Source organism: Zophobas morio, unplaced genomic scaffold, assembly GCF_036711695.1.
Source record: "Zophobas morio isolate AGI-343-1 ecotype UQ-CSIRO unplaced genomic scaffold, CSIRO_AGI_Zmor_V1 ptg000025l, whole genome shotgun sequence".
Lineage (NCBI taxonomy): Eukaryota > Metazoa > Arthropoda > Insecta > Coleoptera > Tenebrionidae > Zophobas > Zophobas morio.
In genome coordinates this window covers 952,974-968,893 of record NW_026972130.1, presented here as the reverse complement: position 1 = coordinate 968,893, position 15,920 = coordinate 952,974, and the positions used below count along the sequence as shown (strand labels likewise).

At 48.2% G+C, this 15,920-nt stretch overlaps 8 protein-coding genes and 1 non-coding gene across 9 annotated transcripts; 4 read left to right on the top strand and 5 right to left on the bottom strand.

The window, feature by feature from the left end:
- Positions 1 to 102: 102 nt before the first annotated feature.
- Positions 103 to 513, bottom strand: LOC135135919 (histone H3). Its single transcript, XM_064065038.1, has one exon. It carries the CDS (start codon positions 511 to 513, stop codon positions 103 to 105), a length of 411 nt encoding a protein of 136 aa, XP_063921108.1.
- Positions 514 to 5,347: 4,834 nt separating this feature from the next.
- On the top strand, positions 5,348 to 5,659 carry LOC135135917 (histone H4). The gene has a single exon (XM_064065037.1). The coding sequence runs from the start codon at positions 5,348 to 5,350 to the stop codon at positions 5,657 to 5,659; it is 312 nt and encodes a 103-aa protein (XP_063921107.1).
- Positions 5,660 to 6,253: 594 nt separating this feature from the next.
- Positions 6,254 to 6,628, bottom strand: LOC135135916 (histone H2A). Its single transcript, XM_064065036.1, has one exon. The coding sequence runs from the start codon at positions 6,626 to 6,628 to the stop codon at positions 6,254 to 6,256; it is 375 nt and encodes a 124-aa protein (XP_063921106.1).
- A 316-nt stretch (positions 6,629 to 6,944) lies between these two features.
- On the top strand, positions 6,945 to 7,316 carry LOC135135915 (histone H2B). The gene has a single exon (XM_064065035.1). The coding sequence runs from the start codon at positions 6,945 to 6,947 to the stop codon at positions 7,314 to 7,316; it is 372 nt and encodes a 123-aa protein (XP_063921105.1).
- Positions 7,317 to 8,443: 1,127 nt separating this feature from the next.
- Positions 8,444 to 8,562, bottom strand: LOC135135979 (5S ribosomal RNA). The gene has a single exon (XR_010281663.1). It is a non-coding gene; the product is annotated as a 5S ribosomal RNA (ribosomal RNA).
- A 1,649-nt stretch (positions 8,563 to 10,211) lies between these two features.
- LOC135135914 (late histone H1-like) lies at positions 10,212 to 11,000 on the top strand. The gene has a single exon (XM_064065034.1). The coding sequence runs from the start codon at positions 10,212 to 10,214 to the stop codon at positions 10,998 to 11,000; it is 789 nt and encodes a 262-aa protein (XP_063921104.1).
- A 430-nt stretch (positions 11,001 to 11,430) lies between these two features.
- Positions 11,431 to 11,841, bottom strand: LOC135135913 (histone H3). Its single transcript, XM_064065033.1, has one exon. It carries the CDS (start codon positions 11,839 to 11,841, stop codon positions 11,431 to 11,433), a length of 411 nt encoding a protein of 136 aa, XP_063921103.1.
- Positions 11,842 to 12,132: 291 nt separating this feature from the next.
- Positions 12,133 to 12,444, top strand: LOC135135912 (histone H4). The gene has a single exon (XM_064065032.1). The coding sequence runs from the start codon at positions 12,133 to 12,135 to the stop codon at positions 12,442 to 12,444; it is 312 nt and encodes a 103-aa protein (XP_063921102.1).
- A 595-nt stretch (positions 12,445 to 13,039) lies between these two features.
- LOC135135911 (histone H2A) lies at positions 13,040 to 13,414 on the bottom strand. The gene has a single exon (XM_064065031.1). It carries the CDS (start codon positions 13,412 to 13,414, stop codon positions 13,040 to 13,042), a length of 375 nt encoding a protein of 124 aa, XP_063921101.1.
- Positions 13,415 to 15,920: the final 2,506 nt, after the last annotated feature.

Genomic DNA, 15,920 nt, shown 5'->3' with positions numbered 1-15,920 from the left:
ATATTGAGGTTCTGAAAAGAACCGATTTTTTTGTCTCTTTCGAAAAGAGAACTGACAGTTGAGAGATGACGGTGTGATTGATGGTCGGTCGATTTTTTTTTTTTAAGCTCTTTCTCCGCGAATGCGTCTCGCCAGCTGGATGTCTTTGGGCATGATGGTGACGCGTTTGGCGTGGATGGCGCACAAGTTGGTATCTTCGAAGAGACCGACGAGGTAAGCTTCGCTAGCTTCCTGGAGAGCCATCACGGCGGAACTCTGGAAACGCAAGTCGGTCTTGAAGTCCTGGGCGATCTCCCTGACGAGACGTTGGAAGGGCAGTTTGCGGATCAAAAGTTCGGTGCTCTTCTGATAACGACGGATCTCTCGGAGAGCGACGGTTCCGGGCCTGTAACGATGGGGTTTCTTGACGCCGCCGGTCGCCGGTGCGCTTTTTCTCGCGGCCTTAGTGGCGAGCTGTTTTCTGGGGGCTTTTCCTCCCGTAGATTTACGAGCGGTCTGTTTTGTTCTTGCCATTTCGAAAAAATAAGCGAAAGATTAAAATCGATCGACGAACGAACACGCAGCAGACGGACGTTACGAACACGTTGACTGGAAATAACGGCCGACGGGCAAGTTCAAGTTCAAGTTCAAGTTCAAATACATTTATTAAAATTTGGTTTTACATGGCGGTTCTTATTCTAGTTTACAAGTTTTGTGGTGCTGCTGAGGCTTAGGGCCTTTTCAGCTTAAAGGTTTACAGGAAGTTCTTAAGATATTACATTTCATTTCTAAGGCTATGTTATACTAATAAGGAGAATATTTATTGAACTTAAAAATATAGAATATAAAATTTAAAGTATTTACAAATTACTATTTACATATGTGGAGGGGGGGGTGGAGGGTTCGGGAGTGTCGGTCGTCGTGTCGTCGGGTCCTAGGGGGAGGAGGGTGTCATCTTAGAGCGAAGGGGGTCTCTTCGACGACGGACTGGAGGGCTGCAGGGAGGTCGGGGTAGAGTTTTGTTAGTAGGGCGGTGGGGGGGTGTTTGAGTTTATTTTTTGGTCTTTTGGGGAGGCGGTTTAGGAGGCGGTTGTCAGCGGTCGGGTATTTATGCGAGGTGTGAAGCGTTTGGATGGCTATAGTGTTGGTGGAGTTAAGCGTGCGTAGGGTATATTTTTTCTGAAGATCGGTTAGTCTGGAAGCGATGGGAATGGTGTTAGCTATAGAGTGGACTTGCAGAGAAGGGTATTTGAAGTCGAGTCTGAAGATTTTACGGAGGATTTTACGTTCGCATGCAGAGATACTATTGAGGGCTCTATGGGAAAGGGAAGCGTAAAGGGGGGCTCGGTATTCTATTACTGGGCGTATGAATGTGTTGTAGGTATGTAGAAGGGTTTTAGGGCTGCAGCCACGAATGCGGCCGCGGATTAAATAAAGGAGGTTGGCGCGGTTACGGATTTTTTTGAGGGTAAGTTCGAGATCTGTAAGCAGGGAGCAAGTGTGGGAGAAGGTGATACCGAGGTATTTGATAGATTTTGATTTAGGAATGGGTTGGTTGTGGAGCGTTAGTGTGTTGCGGGAGAAAGCGAATTGTTTGGAATTGGCATGCGGGTAGGATATTAGGATAGATTGGGATTTTTTAGGGTTGGGGGAGATTCTCCAGTTGTTAGCCCATCCTTCGAATCGGTGGAGGAGTCCTTGGATGATGGAGGTGGCTCGGTCGGGGGAACAGTGTGAGGTCCAGAAGGCAGTGTCGTCCGCAAACATCCTGGTTTTGGTCCTCGTGGTGTCTGAAAAGGGAAAGTCTCTGCAGTAAATCAAGTACAATAAGGGTGAAAGCACGGAGCCTTGGGGGACTCCGGCGTCGATGTTAACTATTGCGGATTTAGTGTTGTCAATTTTGACTTTGCAGGTTCTGTTGGATAGGAATGAGTCCATGAGTTGGATGAAAGCAGGGTTTAGTTTTAGGGTGATCAGTTTATGTATTAGTCCGTCGTGCCAAACCTTATCGAATGCCCGTTCGATGTCCAAGAAGACTGCGGCCGTGCACTCTTTAAGGTTCGTGTGTTTTGTAGTGTCTGTTTGAAGTTCCAGGAGGGGGTTGATGGTGGAGCGTTGGGGTCTGAATCCAAATTGTTGGTTGGGGAGAAGGTTATGTGTTTCCAGAAATGGGGCCAGACGAGAGGTTAGGATTTTTTCCAGAAGTTTGCCCATGATGTTTAGTAGGGAGATTGGGCGATAAGATGTGGGGTCATGTTGGTCTTTCGCAGGTTTCGGGATCATGATGGTGTAAGCTGATTTCCATGCTTTTGGAAAGTATGAGGAAGATAAGCAGTTGTTGAGTATTGTTGTGAGGGCCTGAAGTGCGGGTTCGGGGAGGTTTTTTAGTAGGATTGGTTTTATTTCGTCGGGGCCTGGGGCTTTTGAATTTTTCAGACGTTTGATGAGGGCTAGGACTTCGTCTGTGGATGTTGCGTTTGTTAGATCGTTGTCAGGGTGGGGCGGGAAGATGGTTTCGCGGAAGTCTTGCACTTCTTGGGAGATTTTTTCGAAAAAGTTTTGGTTGAAGTTGGGGTTTCGTGGGATTGAGTGGATTTCCTGGAGTGTTACCGCGAAGAGGTTTGCTTGGTCTTGGAGGGATGTTAGGAATGTACCGTTGTGTATGAGGTAGTGTGTTTTTTGTGTTTTTTGTCCGGTTAAAGTTTTAAATGCGTTCCAGAATTGTTTCCCGTTCCTGTAGTCAAGTTTTTCGCACGTACTTGACCATTGTTCTTCGCGAAACTGGTTTATGTCGCGTCTGATTTGTGCGTTAAGTCGGTTGAGGTGTGTTTTTAAGAATGGGTCGCGAGTTCTGACAAAGGTCCGGAAAAGTTTGCGTTTTATTTTGATTTGGTTTAAGATTCTCTGAGGGAGCGGGCGTTTGTGTTTTGGGATGTGTTTAATTTGTATTGAGGTGTTTTTTGCTTGTGTGATTGTGTCGGTTAGTAAGTTGATCTGGTTATCGATAATTTCCGGGTCGCGGGTTGGGTTGATTTGTGGGAGGTTTTCGGTTATGTGTTTTTTGAATTTTTGCCAGTCGGCGTGTTTATAGTCGAAAATAGGTACATAGGTCGGGGGCGGAGGTGGAGCGGGTAAGAGAATTTGGGTAGTTAGAGTTTGGTGGGCGGAGGTGACCGTCGTGCCTATTGTGCAGGTGGGGTTTGTTAGGGGAATTAATGACTCGGTGATGAGAATGTGGTCGATAATTGATGAGCCTCGATGATTAATAAATGTGGGTTGGCGGTTTTCTAGTCGGTAGATAGGGAAGTTGAGAAGATTGTTGACTAATGTGATGCCGTTTCTGTTGGAGTTGTGGTCGCCGAAGTCTTTGTGCCTTGCGTTGAAGTCACCAAGTAGGATGGCGTTTGGAAGTTGGGAAGCGTATTGAAGCAGGGGAATTGACACGTTTTCGTTGGGAGGGTTATAGTAGGATATTACTGTTATTGAAAGGTTCTGGATTAAGATGTTTGCGGCTGTCGCTTCGAGGTTTGCGAGATCATTCGGTAGAACATGGGGTGTTGACGGAATTTTGGATGCGATTAGTAGAGCTGTGCCTCGAGCGTTTTTGATTACAGACGGGCGGTGATAGGTTGTGAAACTATTGATTTTGATTTCACGTGGAGTTTTGGTTTCCGACAGGGCTAGGACTTGGATATTGTCGGTTTCGATGAAGTGTTTGAGTGAGTGGAGTTTTCGATTTATCCCGTCGATGTTGACGGCGGATATGTTGACAAATGGGGAGGGGTTAGTGGTTGTCTGCACAGGGTAGGGCACGGGGCCGGGGGGGGAGGTTGTGGCGGCGCGCTGGCTGGGAGTACCAGCACGCCGCCGGGGGTTCGTTGATGTGGGGGGGCTATTCGTCGAACGTGAAGTGAAGACGTTCACCGGAGGGATTTATGCGGGTATGTAGCCTGAAGATGGCTACGGAGGTTTTTTCGATGGTGGTTTTTACTACTTGACGGTTGTGGGGGAGGAGATCCATTAGGGTTTTGGTCAGGAAAGCTATGAGCTGCCTGGGGTGGACGATGCTGGAGTCGATGGGGGTTGGTTCGTCGGTGGGGTCAGTTGGGTCGGCGAATTCTTCTGGAGGGTCTATTATTAGAACGGGGAGGGTTGGAGTGTCGTCAGAGATGGCGAACTCGTGGTATTTGGGGCATTTTCGGGACCATGCCGGGTGGTTGCCTTGGCAGAAGGGGCATTTTGGATCGGCTTGGGGGCATTTGTTGGGGGCGTGTTGGTTGGGGCAAGTGGGGCAAATGGGGCGGTTAGGGCAGTTTGACGATTCGTGGCCTCGTTGAAAGCATCTGGTGCATTGAATCGGAGTTGGGGGCGATGCATGCGAGGTTTCGCAGGTGTGGCGGCGGCCGAAGAGGGTTATGCCGCGGGTTAGAAGCACGTCTATAGTAGACATGTTCGGGGAGGTGACTCGGATTAAGGAAGTGAATTTGTCGGTTTTTTTGGATTTAATTCTCCAGATTTGGTGGAAGTTTAGATTGAGGTTTTCGAGTTCCTCACGGATGTCATTTTCGGAGATGTCGGAGTCGACGGATTTAATGACGACTGAGAATAGGGTGGGTTTTTTGGTTGGATTCATGTGGGGCATTTTGGGGGGGTTTATGGGGCCGATTTCTATGTCGGAAGAGTTGGTTACGGTTTTTAATTTCTTGGAGAAGTCATCTGGGAGGGGTTCAGAGACAATGAGGAGAGCTGTCCGATTGAAATTGACTTTTAGGACTTCAATATTTTTTACTTGAAGGTGGGTGACAAGGGTGGTGTAAAAGGTTTTTTGGTTGGCTATCGGTTGGGGTATGTTTTTGATATGAAATTTGAAGGTTCGGTGTTGTGAGGAGGCGGAGGATGACGAGGGTTTTGTGTGGGTCACAGTAGTGTTTGTTCTACTGGAAGTGGAGGAGTTTGATGAAGCGGGTGAAACATGCATAGTAACTGTTTTGGACTCACCAATTGGTTTGAGTTTGGACTGCTGGTCGGTGGAGCCTGTCTTCGGTGGTGGTTTGGCTTCGGTGCGGCGTCCTGGTGGATTCTTTGAAGAGCTGGGGATGCTCTGCGAGCGCGTCTGGCGGGGTGCGACACTCATGTTGTCGCGTCGATGCGGCGATCGGGAATGGCCGACGGGCTCGCGGCGAACCTTATATAACGTTCACCGCTACAAAGTCGCTCTCTGCGCGTGTCTATTGGTCGAGCGGGACCAGAAATGGGCGTAGCTCGGAAACGTTATAAAACGACGCCGAATTTCGTAATTTTCGCAGTTCCCTTACGAACACCGTTCTGAATCCACGTCGCTCGCAAGCTTCTTCGAAGATATTCCAAGATGACCGGTAGAGGAAAAGGAGGCAAAGGCTTGGGAAAAGGTGGCGCGAAACGTCATCGCAAAGTCCTGCGCGACAACATCCAGGGCATAACGAAACCGGCCATCAGAAGATTGGCCCGTCGCGGCGGTGTGAAACGTATCTCCGGGTTGATCTACGAAGAAACCAGAGGCGTCCTCAAGGTGTTCCTCGAGAACGTGATCCGTGACGCCGTCACCTACACCGAACACGCCAAACGTAAGACCGTCACCGCCATGGACGTCGTCTACGCTTTGAAACGTCAAGGACGCACCCTCTACGGTTTCGGCGGTTAATTTTTTGCAATAGCAAGAAATTTAATCGTCGCTGATTTTGATTCTTTGACTTTTCCGTATATACGCCACGACAACAAACGAGATCGGAGAAAAAAAAAAAACGGTTCTTTTCAGAACCACAAAATTTTTCTAACGAATAAAAAATTTCGCTTACTATATGTCGAGAATAAATAATGAATGAATGAATGAATGAATGAATGAATGGTTGGTTGTGTTGGTTTTTTTTAAAGAAATAATAATGACGATATAAAATGGAAAAAGGAAAAAAATTAAATTAAAATCACGTATTTTTAAACGTTTGCAGTAAAATTCACGAGAAGTGACAGAGAGAAAGCTTAAAAATGAACGAACAATAAGAAAAAAATTAACGTTTTCGAATCGAAAAACGATATCGTGTCATATAAAGTACTTTTCTTTCTTTCTATTATTTTTTTTTGTTTGTTTTCCATTAAGATAAGTTTGCGAGCATTTAATCGTTTGAAAAAAATTAGTGGCCCTGAGAAGGGCCGATGATGTGGGTTGTTGTTTTTCTTTTTTTTTCTCGGTAAAGCGGTCGTCCGTCCGGTCCGTTTCTTTAAAAAAAATGAAAAGAGTTTAAGGCTTCTTTTCGGTCTTCTTGGGCAAGAGGACCGCCTGGATGTTGGGCAGAACGCCGCCTTGGGCGATCGTCACTCCGGAAAGGAGCTTGTTCAACTCTTCGTCGTTCCTGATCGCCAACTGCAAATGTCTGGGAATGATCCTGGTCTTCTTGTTGTCTCTGGCGGCGTTTCCTGCCAACTCGAGAACTTCGGCGGCCAGATATTCCATGACGGCGGCGAGGTAGACGGGAGCTCCGGCACCGACGCGTTCGGCGTAGTTTCCTTTACGGAGGAGACGATGGATCCTGCCGACGGGGAACTGAAGACCGGCACGGCTCGAACGGGACTTCGCCTTTCCCTTGACTTTTCCTCCCTTTCCACGTCCTGACATTTTCTTTAATTTTCTTGCGAAAAACGAAATATAAACAAGAAGAGCGAGCGACGAGCGGCGACGACACACGTAATCGACTGCTGCGTTATTCGGTTATGTATCGGACCGGCGGTCGCGGCTTAGGCTTTATACCCTCCGTGCGGTCGGTTCAGTTCGGCGCATAGGAAGGCTAGGACGAATGGGCGTGGCCTGAGTCGGTAGACGGTCCGTTATAAAAGTAGTCGCACGCGGGGTGATATTTTTATTCGTTCGTCGAGAACCGAGCGTAGCGTTGCGTTCTGTTCTGTTCTGTTAAACTCTTATCGAATATTCGAAGATGCCACCCAAGACTAGCGGTAAAGCCGCCAAGAAGGCCGGAAAGGCCCAAAAGAACATTTCGAAGAGCGACAAGAAGAAGAAGCGCAGGAGGAAGGAGAGCTACGCTATCTACATCTACAAGGTGTTGAAACAAGTACATCCCGACACCGGTATCTCGAGCAAGGCGATGTCCATCATGAACAGTTTCGTGAACGACATCTTCGAACGTATCGCCGCCGAAGCTTCCCGCCTCGCCCACTACAACAAACGTTCGACCATCACCAGCAGGGAGATTCAGACCGCCGTACGTCTCCTCTTGCCCGGTGAATTGGCCAAGCACGCCGTCTCCGAAGGTACCAAAGCCGTCACCAAGTACACCAGCTCCAAGTAGAATGATTTTGTTATCATTTCTGTCGTCGTCCGTCGTCCATCTTTCCGGAAAAAAAAAAAAAACAACAACAACAACAAACAAATCGGTTCTTTTCAGAACCACAAATCGCATTCCTTACAAATAAGAGATTAACGAACCTCGAGAATGTTTCTTTCCCCTTTATTATTATTCGATTATTAAATGAACGAATAAAATGATACTTTTCGTTTCGGGGTGTGCGATGTTTAAATTCCGTCCGCGTCGTACGTACGTACGATCGATTTCGGTTAGAGGTTTTCGAAATGAAACTATGTTAAAAAACAGCGATATATTTTTATCGATCGATTTTTATACGATATGTAAATAAGTCAGGTCACGGGAACGTACTTGTTTTTTTTTTCTTTCTTTTTTTCCCCCCGCCGCAAGAAGGAATTTATATTATTTATTTCTTCATAACGAAGCGCTGTGCTCTCTACGATCGATTTTATCAGGAAATCATAAGATCGAGAAGAAAACGGTCGCGTTTTTTATCATTATTTTAATACTAGAATTACGAAACTGATGCAAATCTATACTGGCCGTCTGTTCGAGGAACTCGCGTACGATAAATAACGCATGTTCCTAACAAAACGGCCGTTTTTTTGCATTTTCACGATCGAGCGTGAATAAATTTCAAATTAAAAGATATTTAATCATCGATTCGTTTCTTTTCGAGTCTTCCTGAATGATTCTGATCTCGTTGTCCATGTACGGCGTTCGTTTATAAGTTCTCGTCGTGCTTTAAATTTTATTTTATCGTCGCAGACATAAATATCCATTATTTTATAAACCTAGTAGAGTGTCGTTACGCGACACCTCGATCTGATCTGGACTTGTAAATTTTTTTTTGGACTTAAAAAAAAAAAAAAAAAAAAAAAAAAAAAAAAAAAAAAGAATAAGGGGGGTGTTCGCAATAGGGCAAAACAAAAACAAAAAATCGGGCGGGAGAAGGGAGCGGAGTGTTTGAAAATTTCGAGTCGAAGGACGCGAGTGGAAAATCTTAGCGACTAACTTAAATTCTAAATTAAAAACTAGCTTAACTTATGACATACTACTTATAATAAACACATCGTTTTTTTACTAAAAACTAAAGTTTAACAAAAAGAAGAAGACAACGGCACGCGGTGTTCCCAAGCGGTCACCCATCCAAGTACTGACCGCGCCCGACGTTGCTTAACTTCGGTGATCGGACGAGAACCGGTGCTATCAACGTGGTATGGCCGTTGCCTGATGATAAGGGTAAAAAATCAGTAGAAATGGATCCGAGAAGTCGAAACGTCGAAGCAAAAGTGCCAAGATCCGACGAACGAACATCGAAGATCGAGGAGCGCAGCACAGCGCAGCGGTCTGCAACACAAAATACCAAACAAACAAACAAGCACATCACGCACGTACAACTAACAGACGAATGCCACCGACAGGATAGGGAAAGGACGACAAGACCGACAAAGAGACGAACCAGGCACATAAGGCACAATCACGGCGGACGTAGGTAAAAACAAACCATAAACCATCTTCGTCCGCCGGATTAATTACCCCTACCGCCACCTGGCCACCTGTGTGTGAATGTAATCGTAAATATACGTAAAAAACAAGTCCTGGACAACATATATATAAATATAACCCAAAAAGCAGCATTTGCAATATTTTACAAACAACCGCCGTCATAAATTCGCCGTATCTCGATGGTTCGAATGCTTTGAAAAACACTTGCCTTGATAATATAATAGTGTAAGTGAATTGAATTAAAAAATAATAGTTGAAAGATGTTAAAATAGTTCGAAGTTCGTTCGTCTGTAAACAATAATAGATTAAATAAACTCCATAGAATGTACAGTCTTTCAGATCTTCGAAAGAAGAAGGAAAAAAAAAAAAGAAAATAAAACTATGAAAAGCGGCCACAGGAAAGACAGAAAACGTATCGTACGTGAATCGAAGAAAGAATTTTCGTTCGCCGTCGGTGCGGTGCTGCGGGTTTCCGCGCTCGGTCCCGGCTCGAAAACGACACTCGAAACGAAGAAACTTTTGGAAAAATCCGCAAGGAAATTTTCGTCAGACGTGCAATTTCGATCGTCGATCGATCTCGTACGGAAAAAAATAAAAAAAATCCGAATTTCCTCGTCGTTTCGAGGTACGAGGAAACGACGAGACCGAATCATCTCGTCGCGGCTTCGACATGGAAATTTTTAATGTTCCCATCCTCGTACAGAGACGAGACCGCCACCGGAGGACGGCCGAAAGTCCGTTCCGTCGTTTTCGTTCGACGATCTACGTCGAAGGAGCCCCCCGTGCCCCAGGAGATCGTCGAAATCGGAAGAGTCGCTTCGAAGCGGTGACGATTTTGACCGTACCTTGCCTCTTTCGGAGGCGTTTTTTGACGAGAAAACGTCTTCCGATCGTCCCCGAGGGTGTAAAAAACCGGAAAGCATGGACGGAGGCTCACCTCGTCGAAGCGTCGTCACGGTGGCGGCGACGACGGACGTCGGAGCGTCGACGTCCACCTTCGGTACGTTGTTCGACTTTTGACAAGGTCTTCTTCGAGCGAGCGTCCGGACGGACGCCCTGCCGATTCGCCGATTCCCGCTTCGTCGAAAAATACTCGAATAAACGTCGAGGAAGGTCTGAGGCCGTGTTTCGTCCGTCTAACGACAAGGAGGCGGTGGTGACGGCGAAAAGAGAACGATGTCATCACCCGAAAGTCGAGCGCGAGGCCGCCGATTTCGAGCGAATTCCGTCAAAGTCGCGCGTTTAGTTTACAGTCCGCTTGGTTTACGTCGGGGACACTTAGACGTCGTTTTCGCCACTATTCAAATTCGATCGTGCGACCGATAACCATCGACTTTTTTTAATAACAAAAACAATCAGTTGTTCGGTAAAATGGCAGACGTAGAAAATCAAACAGCTTCCGCCGCGGTGACAGCTTCGGCCGCCGCCTCCTCCGCCGGAACGCCTCACGCCAAGAAGGAAAAGAAAGCGAAGAATCCCAGGAGCAAACCTTCCCATCCGCCGACTTCGGAGATGGTGACCAACGCCATCAAAGGTTTGAAAGAACGCGGCGGATCGTCCCTCCAGGCCATCAAAAAATTCGTCGCCGCCAACTACAAGGTCGACGCCGAAAAAGTTGCTCCGTTCATCAAGAAATACCTGAAAGGCGCCGTCGCTTCCGGTTCCCTCGTCCAGACGAAAGGCAAAGGTGCTTCCGGTTCTTTCAAGTTGGCCTCCACGACCGCCGGCGGTGCCAAAGCCGCCGCCTCCGCCGCCGAAAGGAAGAGGAAATCCGGCGCCGGCAGGACGAAGAAAGCCGCGATAGGCGCGGGAAAACGCGCTTCCGCCGGAGCCGCCGCCGCCGCCGCCGGCGAGAAGGCGGCTTCTAAGGTTTCGAAGAAGACCGCGCCGAAAGCGAAAAAGGCCGCCGCCGAAAAGAAGACCGCTTCCGTGGCCAAAGCGAAGAAGGCCGCCGCCGCCGCTGCCAGCGCCTCCGCCGCAGAGAAGAAGGCCGCCGCCGCCGCTGCCGCCAGAGCGGCGTCGAAGGCGAAATCTCCTTCGAAAGCGAAAAGATCTAACAAGGCCGGACCCACGAAGAAACCGAAAGCTCCGAAACCCAAGTCCACCAAGGCCGTCTCCGCCAAAGCGAAGAAAGCCGCTTCTCCGAAAAGAAAAAAGTGAGCGTTCGAAGAAGATGATGACGACGACGTCGTTGTTGTTGTTTCCCGGCGGTGCTCCGATCGTACATATCGACGAAGGGGCACGCATAAATGGCCCTTTTCAGGGCCACAAATTTTTTTCAAACGAATTAAAATTTTCGCTCGACCATATAAATCGAATAATGAATGAAAGAAAGAAAGAAAGAAAGAAATAAATAAATGATTGATAAGATTGATTTGAATGAATGAATGAATTTGCATGCCTTAATTTAAATTTTTTATCTTTTATTTAAGTTTTCGAACGATTCGATTCTCGAAAAAGTTGCTTAATTTTTTATTCGTTAGGAAAAATATTGAGGTTCTGAAAAGAACCGATTTTTTTGTCTCTTTCGAAAAGAGAACTGACAGTTGAGAGATGACGGTGTGATTGATGGTCGGTCGATTTTTTTTTTTTAAGCTCTTTCTCCGCGAATGCGTCTCGCCAGCTGGATGTCTTTGGGCATGATGGTGACGCGTTTGGCGTGGATGGCGCACAAGTTGGTATCTTCGAAGAGACCGACGAGGTAAGCTTCGCTAGCTTCCTGGAGAGCCATCACGGCGGAACTCTGGAAACGCAAGTCGGTCTTGAAGTCCTGGGCGATCTCCCTGACGAGACGTTGGAAGGGCAGTTTGCGGATCAAAAGTTCGGTGCTCTTCTGATAACGACGGATCTCTCGGAGAGCGACGGTTCCGGGCCTGTAACGATGGGGTTTCTTGACGCCGCCGGTCGCCGGTGCGCTTTTTCTCGCGGCCTTAGTGGCGAGCTGTTTTCTGGGGGCTTTTCCTCCCGTAGATTTACGAGCGGTCTGTTTTGTTCTTGCCATTTCGAAAAAATAAGCGAAAGATTAAAATCGATCGACGAACGAACACGCAGCAGACGGACGTTACGAACACGTTGACTGGAAATAACGGCCGACGGGCTCGCGGCGAACCTTATATAACGTTCACCGCTACAAAGTCGCTCTCTGCGCGTGTCTATTGGTCGAGCGGGACCAGAAATGGGCGTAGCTCGGAAACGTTATAAAACGACGCCGAATTTCGTAATTTTCGCAGTTCCCTTACGAACACCGTTCTGAATCCACGTCGCTCGCAAGCTTCTTCGAAGATATTCCAAGATGACCGGTAGAGGAAAAGGAGGCAAAGGCTTGGGAAAAGGTGGCGCGAAACGTCATCGCAAAGTCCTGCGCGACAACATCCAGGGCATAACGAAACCGGCCATCAGAAGATTGGCCCGTCGCGGCGGTGTGAAACGTATCTCCGGGTTGATCTACGAAGAAACCAGAGGCGTCCTCAAGGTGTTCCTCGAGAACGTGATCCGTGACGCCGTCACCTACACCGAACACGCCAAACGTAAGACCGTCACCGCCATGGACGTCGTCTACGCTTTGAAACGTCAAGGACGCACCCTCTACGGTTTCGGCGGTTAATTTTTTGCAATAGCAAGAAATTTAATCGTCGCTGATTTTGATTCTTTGACTTTTCCGTATATACGCCACGACAACAAACGAGATCGGAGAAAAAAAAAAAAACGGTTCTTTTCAGAACCACAAAATTTTTCTAACGAATAAAAAATTTCGCTTACTATATGTCGAGAATAAATAATGAATGAATGAATGAATGAATGAATGAATGGTTGGTTGTGTTGGTTTTTTTTAAAGAAATAATAATGACGATATAAAATGGAAAAAGGAAAAAAATTAAATTAAAATCACGTATTTTTAAACGTTTGCAGTAAAATTCACGAGAAGTGACAGAGAGAAAGCTTAAAAATGAACGAACAATAAGAAAAAAATTAACGTTTTCGAATCGAAAAACGATATCGTGTCATATAAAGTACTTTTCTTTCTTTCTATTATTTTTTTTTGTTTGTTTTCCATTAAGATAAGTTTGCGAGCATTTAATCGTTTGAAAAAAATTAGTGGCCCTGAGAAGGGCCGATGATGTGGGTTGTTGTTTTTCTTTTTTTTTCTCGGTAAAGCGGTCGTCCGTCCGGTCCGTTTCTTTAAAAAAAATGAAAAGAGTTTAAGGCTTCTTTTCGGTCTTCTTGGGCAAGAGGACCGCCTGGATGTTGGGCAGAACGCCGCCTTGGGCGATCGTCACTCCGGAAAGGAGCTTGTTCAACTCTTCGTCGTTCCTGATCGCCAACTGCAAATGTCTGGGAATGATCCTGGTCTTCTTGTTGTCTCTGGCGGCGTTTCCTGCCAACTCGAGAACTTCGGCGGCCAGATATTCCATGACGGCGGCGAGGTAGACGGGAGCTCCGGCACCGACGCGTTCGGCGTAGTTTCCTTTACGGAGGAGACGATGGATCCTGCCGACGGGGAACTGAAGACCGGCACGGCTCGAACGGGACTTCGCCTTTCCCTTGACTTTTCCTCCCTTTCCACGTCCTGACATTTTCTTTAATTTTCTTGCGAAAAACGAAATATAAACAAGAAGAGCGAGCGACGAGCGGCGACGACACACGTAATCGACTGCTGCGTTATTCGGTTATGTATCGGACCGGTTTTTTTTTTTTTTTTTTTTTTTTTTTTGGTGGAGGGGAAATGTCTACGCAGACCACCGTAATGGTTCTTGGCCTCTTCTGCGGCCTACGGTGGTACTGGGGGAATGGTTACCGCCCTAAAACCCCTCCTTCTTCTGCTCGGGTACCAGGACATTGTCCCTTACACCCATAACGCGCATCCCGGTAGACACAGCGGGGGCTGCGCTACCGAGCTCGGTTGAGCTATTGATTGCCTAGGAGTTGGCCCCCATCTTCGGCTCTTCCTCGCGGTCCTGCGGCCGGTGGAGAGATCTGAAACAGAAAAATGCGCTATGCGCTGGCGTTAGATGTGCAACACCTTGGAGGCGATGCGGTCGGGAAGTTGGGAAGGCCGGGAAAGGCCGGTCGGTGGAGACGGCAGGTGGTGTTACTTGCCGATTCGGTCTTCAAGCAGCGCCCTACGGGGCCGCTTGCGACTGGGGGGGGCTTCCTCGTCGAACTCGTAGTCGACGGCTTCTCGCACCAGGGGGTTGGGGTGCTCTTCAGCTTTCCTGAAGGCTCGGAGGGCGACTTCGTGCAGGAACTCCTTCAGCGGCGGGAGGTTGGCCTCTCGGAGCAGTTGGGCGTTTCTGACGAACCATGGGGCTTTGAAAACCTGTCGGAGAATTTTCGTCTGGATGACTTCCAGACGGTGGAACTGGGTTTTGGAGGGTTCATAGCTCCAGGCCACTGAAGCATAGGACATGGTGGGGCGGATGATGGCGCGATACAGCAACAACTTGTTCCTGATCGACACCTTACTGCGCCTTCCGATCAGCGCAGACAACGAACCCTTTATCTTGTTCGTATTGGCCACGATGTAGTCAATATGAGGGATAAAGGACAGCCGTTTGTCGACGATGACACCTAGGTATTTTGCTTGGCTCCGCCAAGGGATGACCCGGTTAAACATCGTGACGTTTCCTTCAGGCCCAATACGTCTTTTCGAGATAAGAAGCGCAGTGCTCTTTTCTGGATTGACTGTAATGAGCCATCGTTTGCACCACTCCTCCAGCGCATCCACGGCCTCCTGTAAGTAGGAGGTTACGAGGTGCGGCATTTTGGAGCGCGTAAGGATAGCCGTGTCGTCCGCGTAGATCGCAAGGCTAGTTCGGGGGAGTTTGGGTATGTCCGCGGTGAAAACCGCGTACAGGAGCGGGGAAAGCGCCGAGCCCTGGGGGACTCCTGCGCTAATTGGATGCTCCGCAGATAAAGCGTGCCCAATGCGTGCTTTAAACGTGCGGGAATCCAGGAAAGATTGGATGAGCTGCACCATCGCCAACGGCACGCCTGCTTGGTGAAGCTTGTAAACAAGTCCATCATGCCAGACGGTGTCGAAAGCCTTCGCAACGTCGAGGAACACCGCGCCAGTCAATTGTTTCCATTCAATTGATTTTGCGGCGAATTCGACTACTCGGAGGAGTTGTTCGGAGGTTGAGTGTTGGGGGCGAAAACCGAACTGTTCATCGGGGACTACGCCTCGTTCGTTGACGAACTCAGCTAGCCGTTTCCGAATCACACGTTCAGCGATCTTCCCCACGGACGAGAGGAGACTGATGGGTCGATGATTTTCCGGGAAAATGTGATTTTTCCCCGGTTTCGGGATGAAAATGACGTGGGCTTCTTTCCACCTAGCTGGAAAAAGACGGAATTTAAACATTGCATTAATTATACCTGCTAGTGCGACGATGGCTTCGTCGGAGAGGTTCTTCAATGCTTTGTTCGGGATGCCATCTGGGCCTGGGGCTTTCCTGGGTTTGAGGAGTCGGATGATTTCGCGGATTTCGTCGGGATGGACTTCGCGGATCTGGTCGTCTTCGTCGGGTTCTGCCATTCGAATTTCTTCGACGGTTTCCTCGACGAGGTCCAGGTGCTCGTCATCTGCATCAGGGTCGATGTTCGTCTGGCATTGGTTCTCCAGACTGTGAGCGAAGGCGGCGGCTTTGTCCTCTTCTGTGAAGACGATGCCGTTGTTCGCGCTGTGGATCGGTGGAAGTTGCCGCTTGTCGCTTCTCAGCGCTTTGGCCATTTTCCAGGTCGATCCGTCCACGGTGTTCAGGGATTCTAGTCGTTGTTCCCACTGCTCGTTCCTAAGATTGAGCAGTGCTCGCCGGACTTCCCATTGGAGGCGGTTCGCTGCAGTCCGGTCGTCCTGTTCTCCAGTTCGTCGTGCTGTTCGTCTGGCTCTGTTCTTTTCCCTGATGAGATTCGCGATACGCTGTGGTATCGCGGGCCGTTTGAATGGCCGCACAGGGCGTCGAATTGAGGTCGCGTCGATGGAGGCCCGGATACGATTTTCGTAGTCCAGGGTTGCTCTTTCGACTTGCTCGCTGTCCTGGAAATTCGTTACAAACTCACCAAAGTTGCCCTTGATATGTT

What these genes read in the sequence shown, in the direction of transcription:
- LOC135135914 (XM_064065034.1), top strand. Translation starts at nt 10,212, where the DNA reads ATGGCAGACGTAGAAAATCAAACAGCTTCCGCCGCGGTGACAGCTTCG.
- LOC135135916 (XM_064065036.1), bottom strand. Translation starts at nt 6,628, where the DNA reads ATGTCAGGACGTGGAAAGGGAGGAAAAGTCAAGGGAAAGGCGAAGTCC.
- LOC135135919 (XM_064065038.1), bottom strand. Translation starts at nt 513, where the DNA reads ATGGCAAGAACAAAACAGACCGCTCGTAAATCTACGGGAGGAAAAGCC.
- LOC135135913 (XM_064065033.1), bottom strand. Translation starts at nt 11,841, where the DNA reads ATGGCAAGAACAAAACAGACCGCTCGTAAATCTACGGGAGGAAAAGCC.
- LOC135135917 (XM_064065037.1), top strand. Translation starts at nt 5,348, where the DNA reads ATGACCGGTAGAGGAAAAGGAGGCAAAGGCTTGGGAAAAGGTGGCGCG.
- LOC135135911 (XM_064065031.1), bottom strand. Translation starts at nt 13,414, where the DNA reads ATGTCAGGACGTGGAAAGGGAGGAAAAGTCAAGGGAAAGGCGAAGTCC.
- LOC135135912 (XM_064065032.1), top strand. Translation starts at nt 12,133, where the DNA reads ATGACCGGTAGAGGAAAAGGAGGCAAAGGCTTGGGAAAAGGTGGCGCG.
- LOC135135915 (XM_064065035.1), top strand. Translation starts at nt 6,945, where the DNA reads ATGCCACCCAAGACTAGCGGTAAAGCCGCCAAGAAGGCCGGAAAGGCC.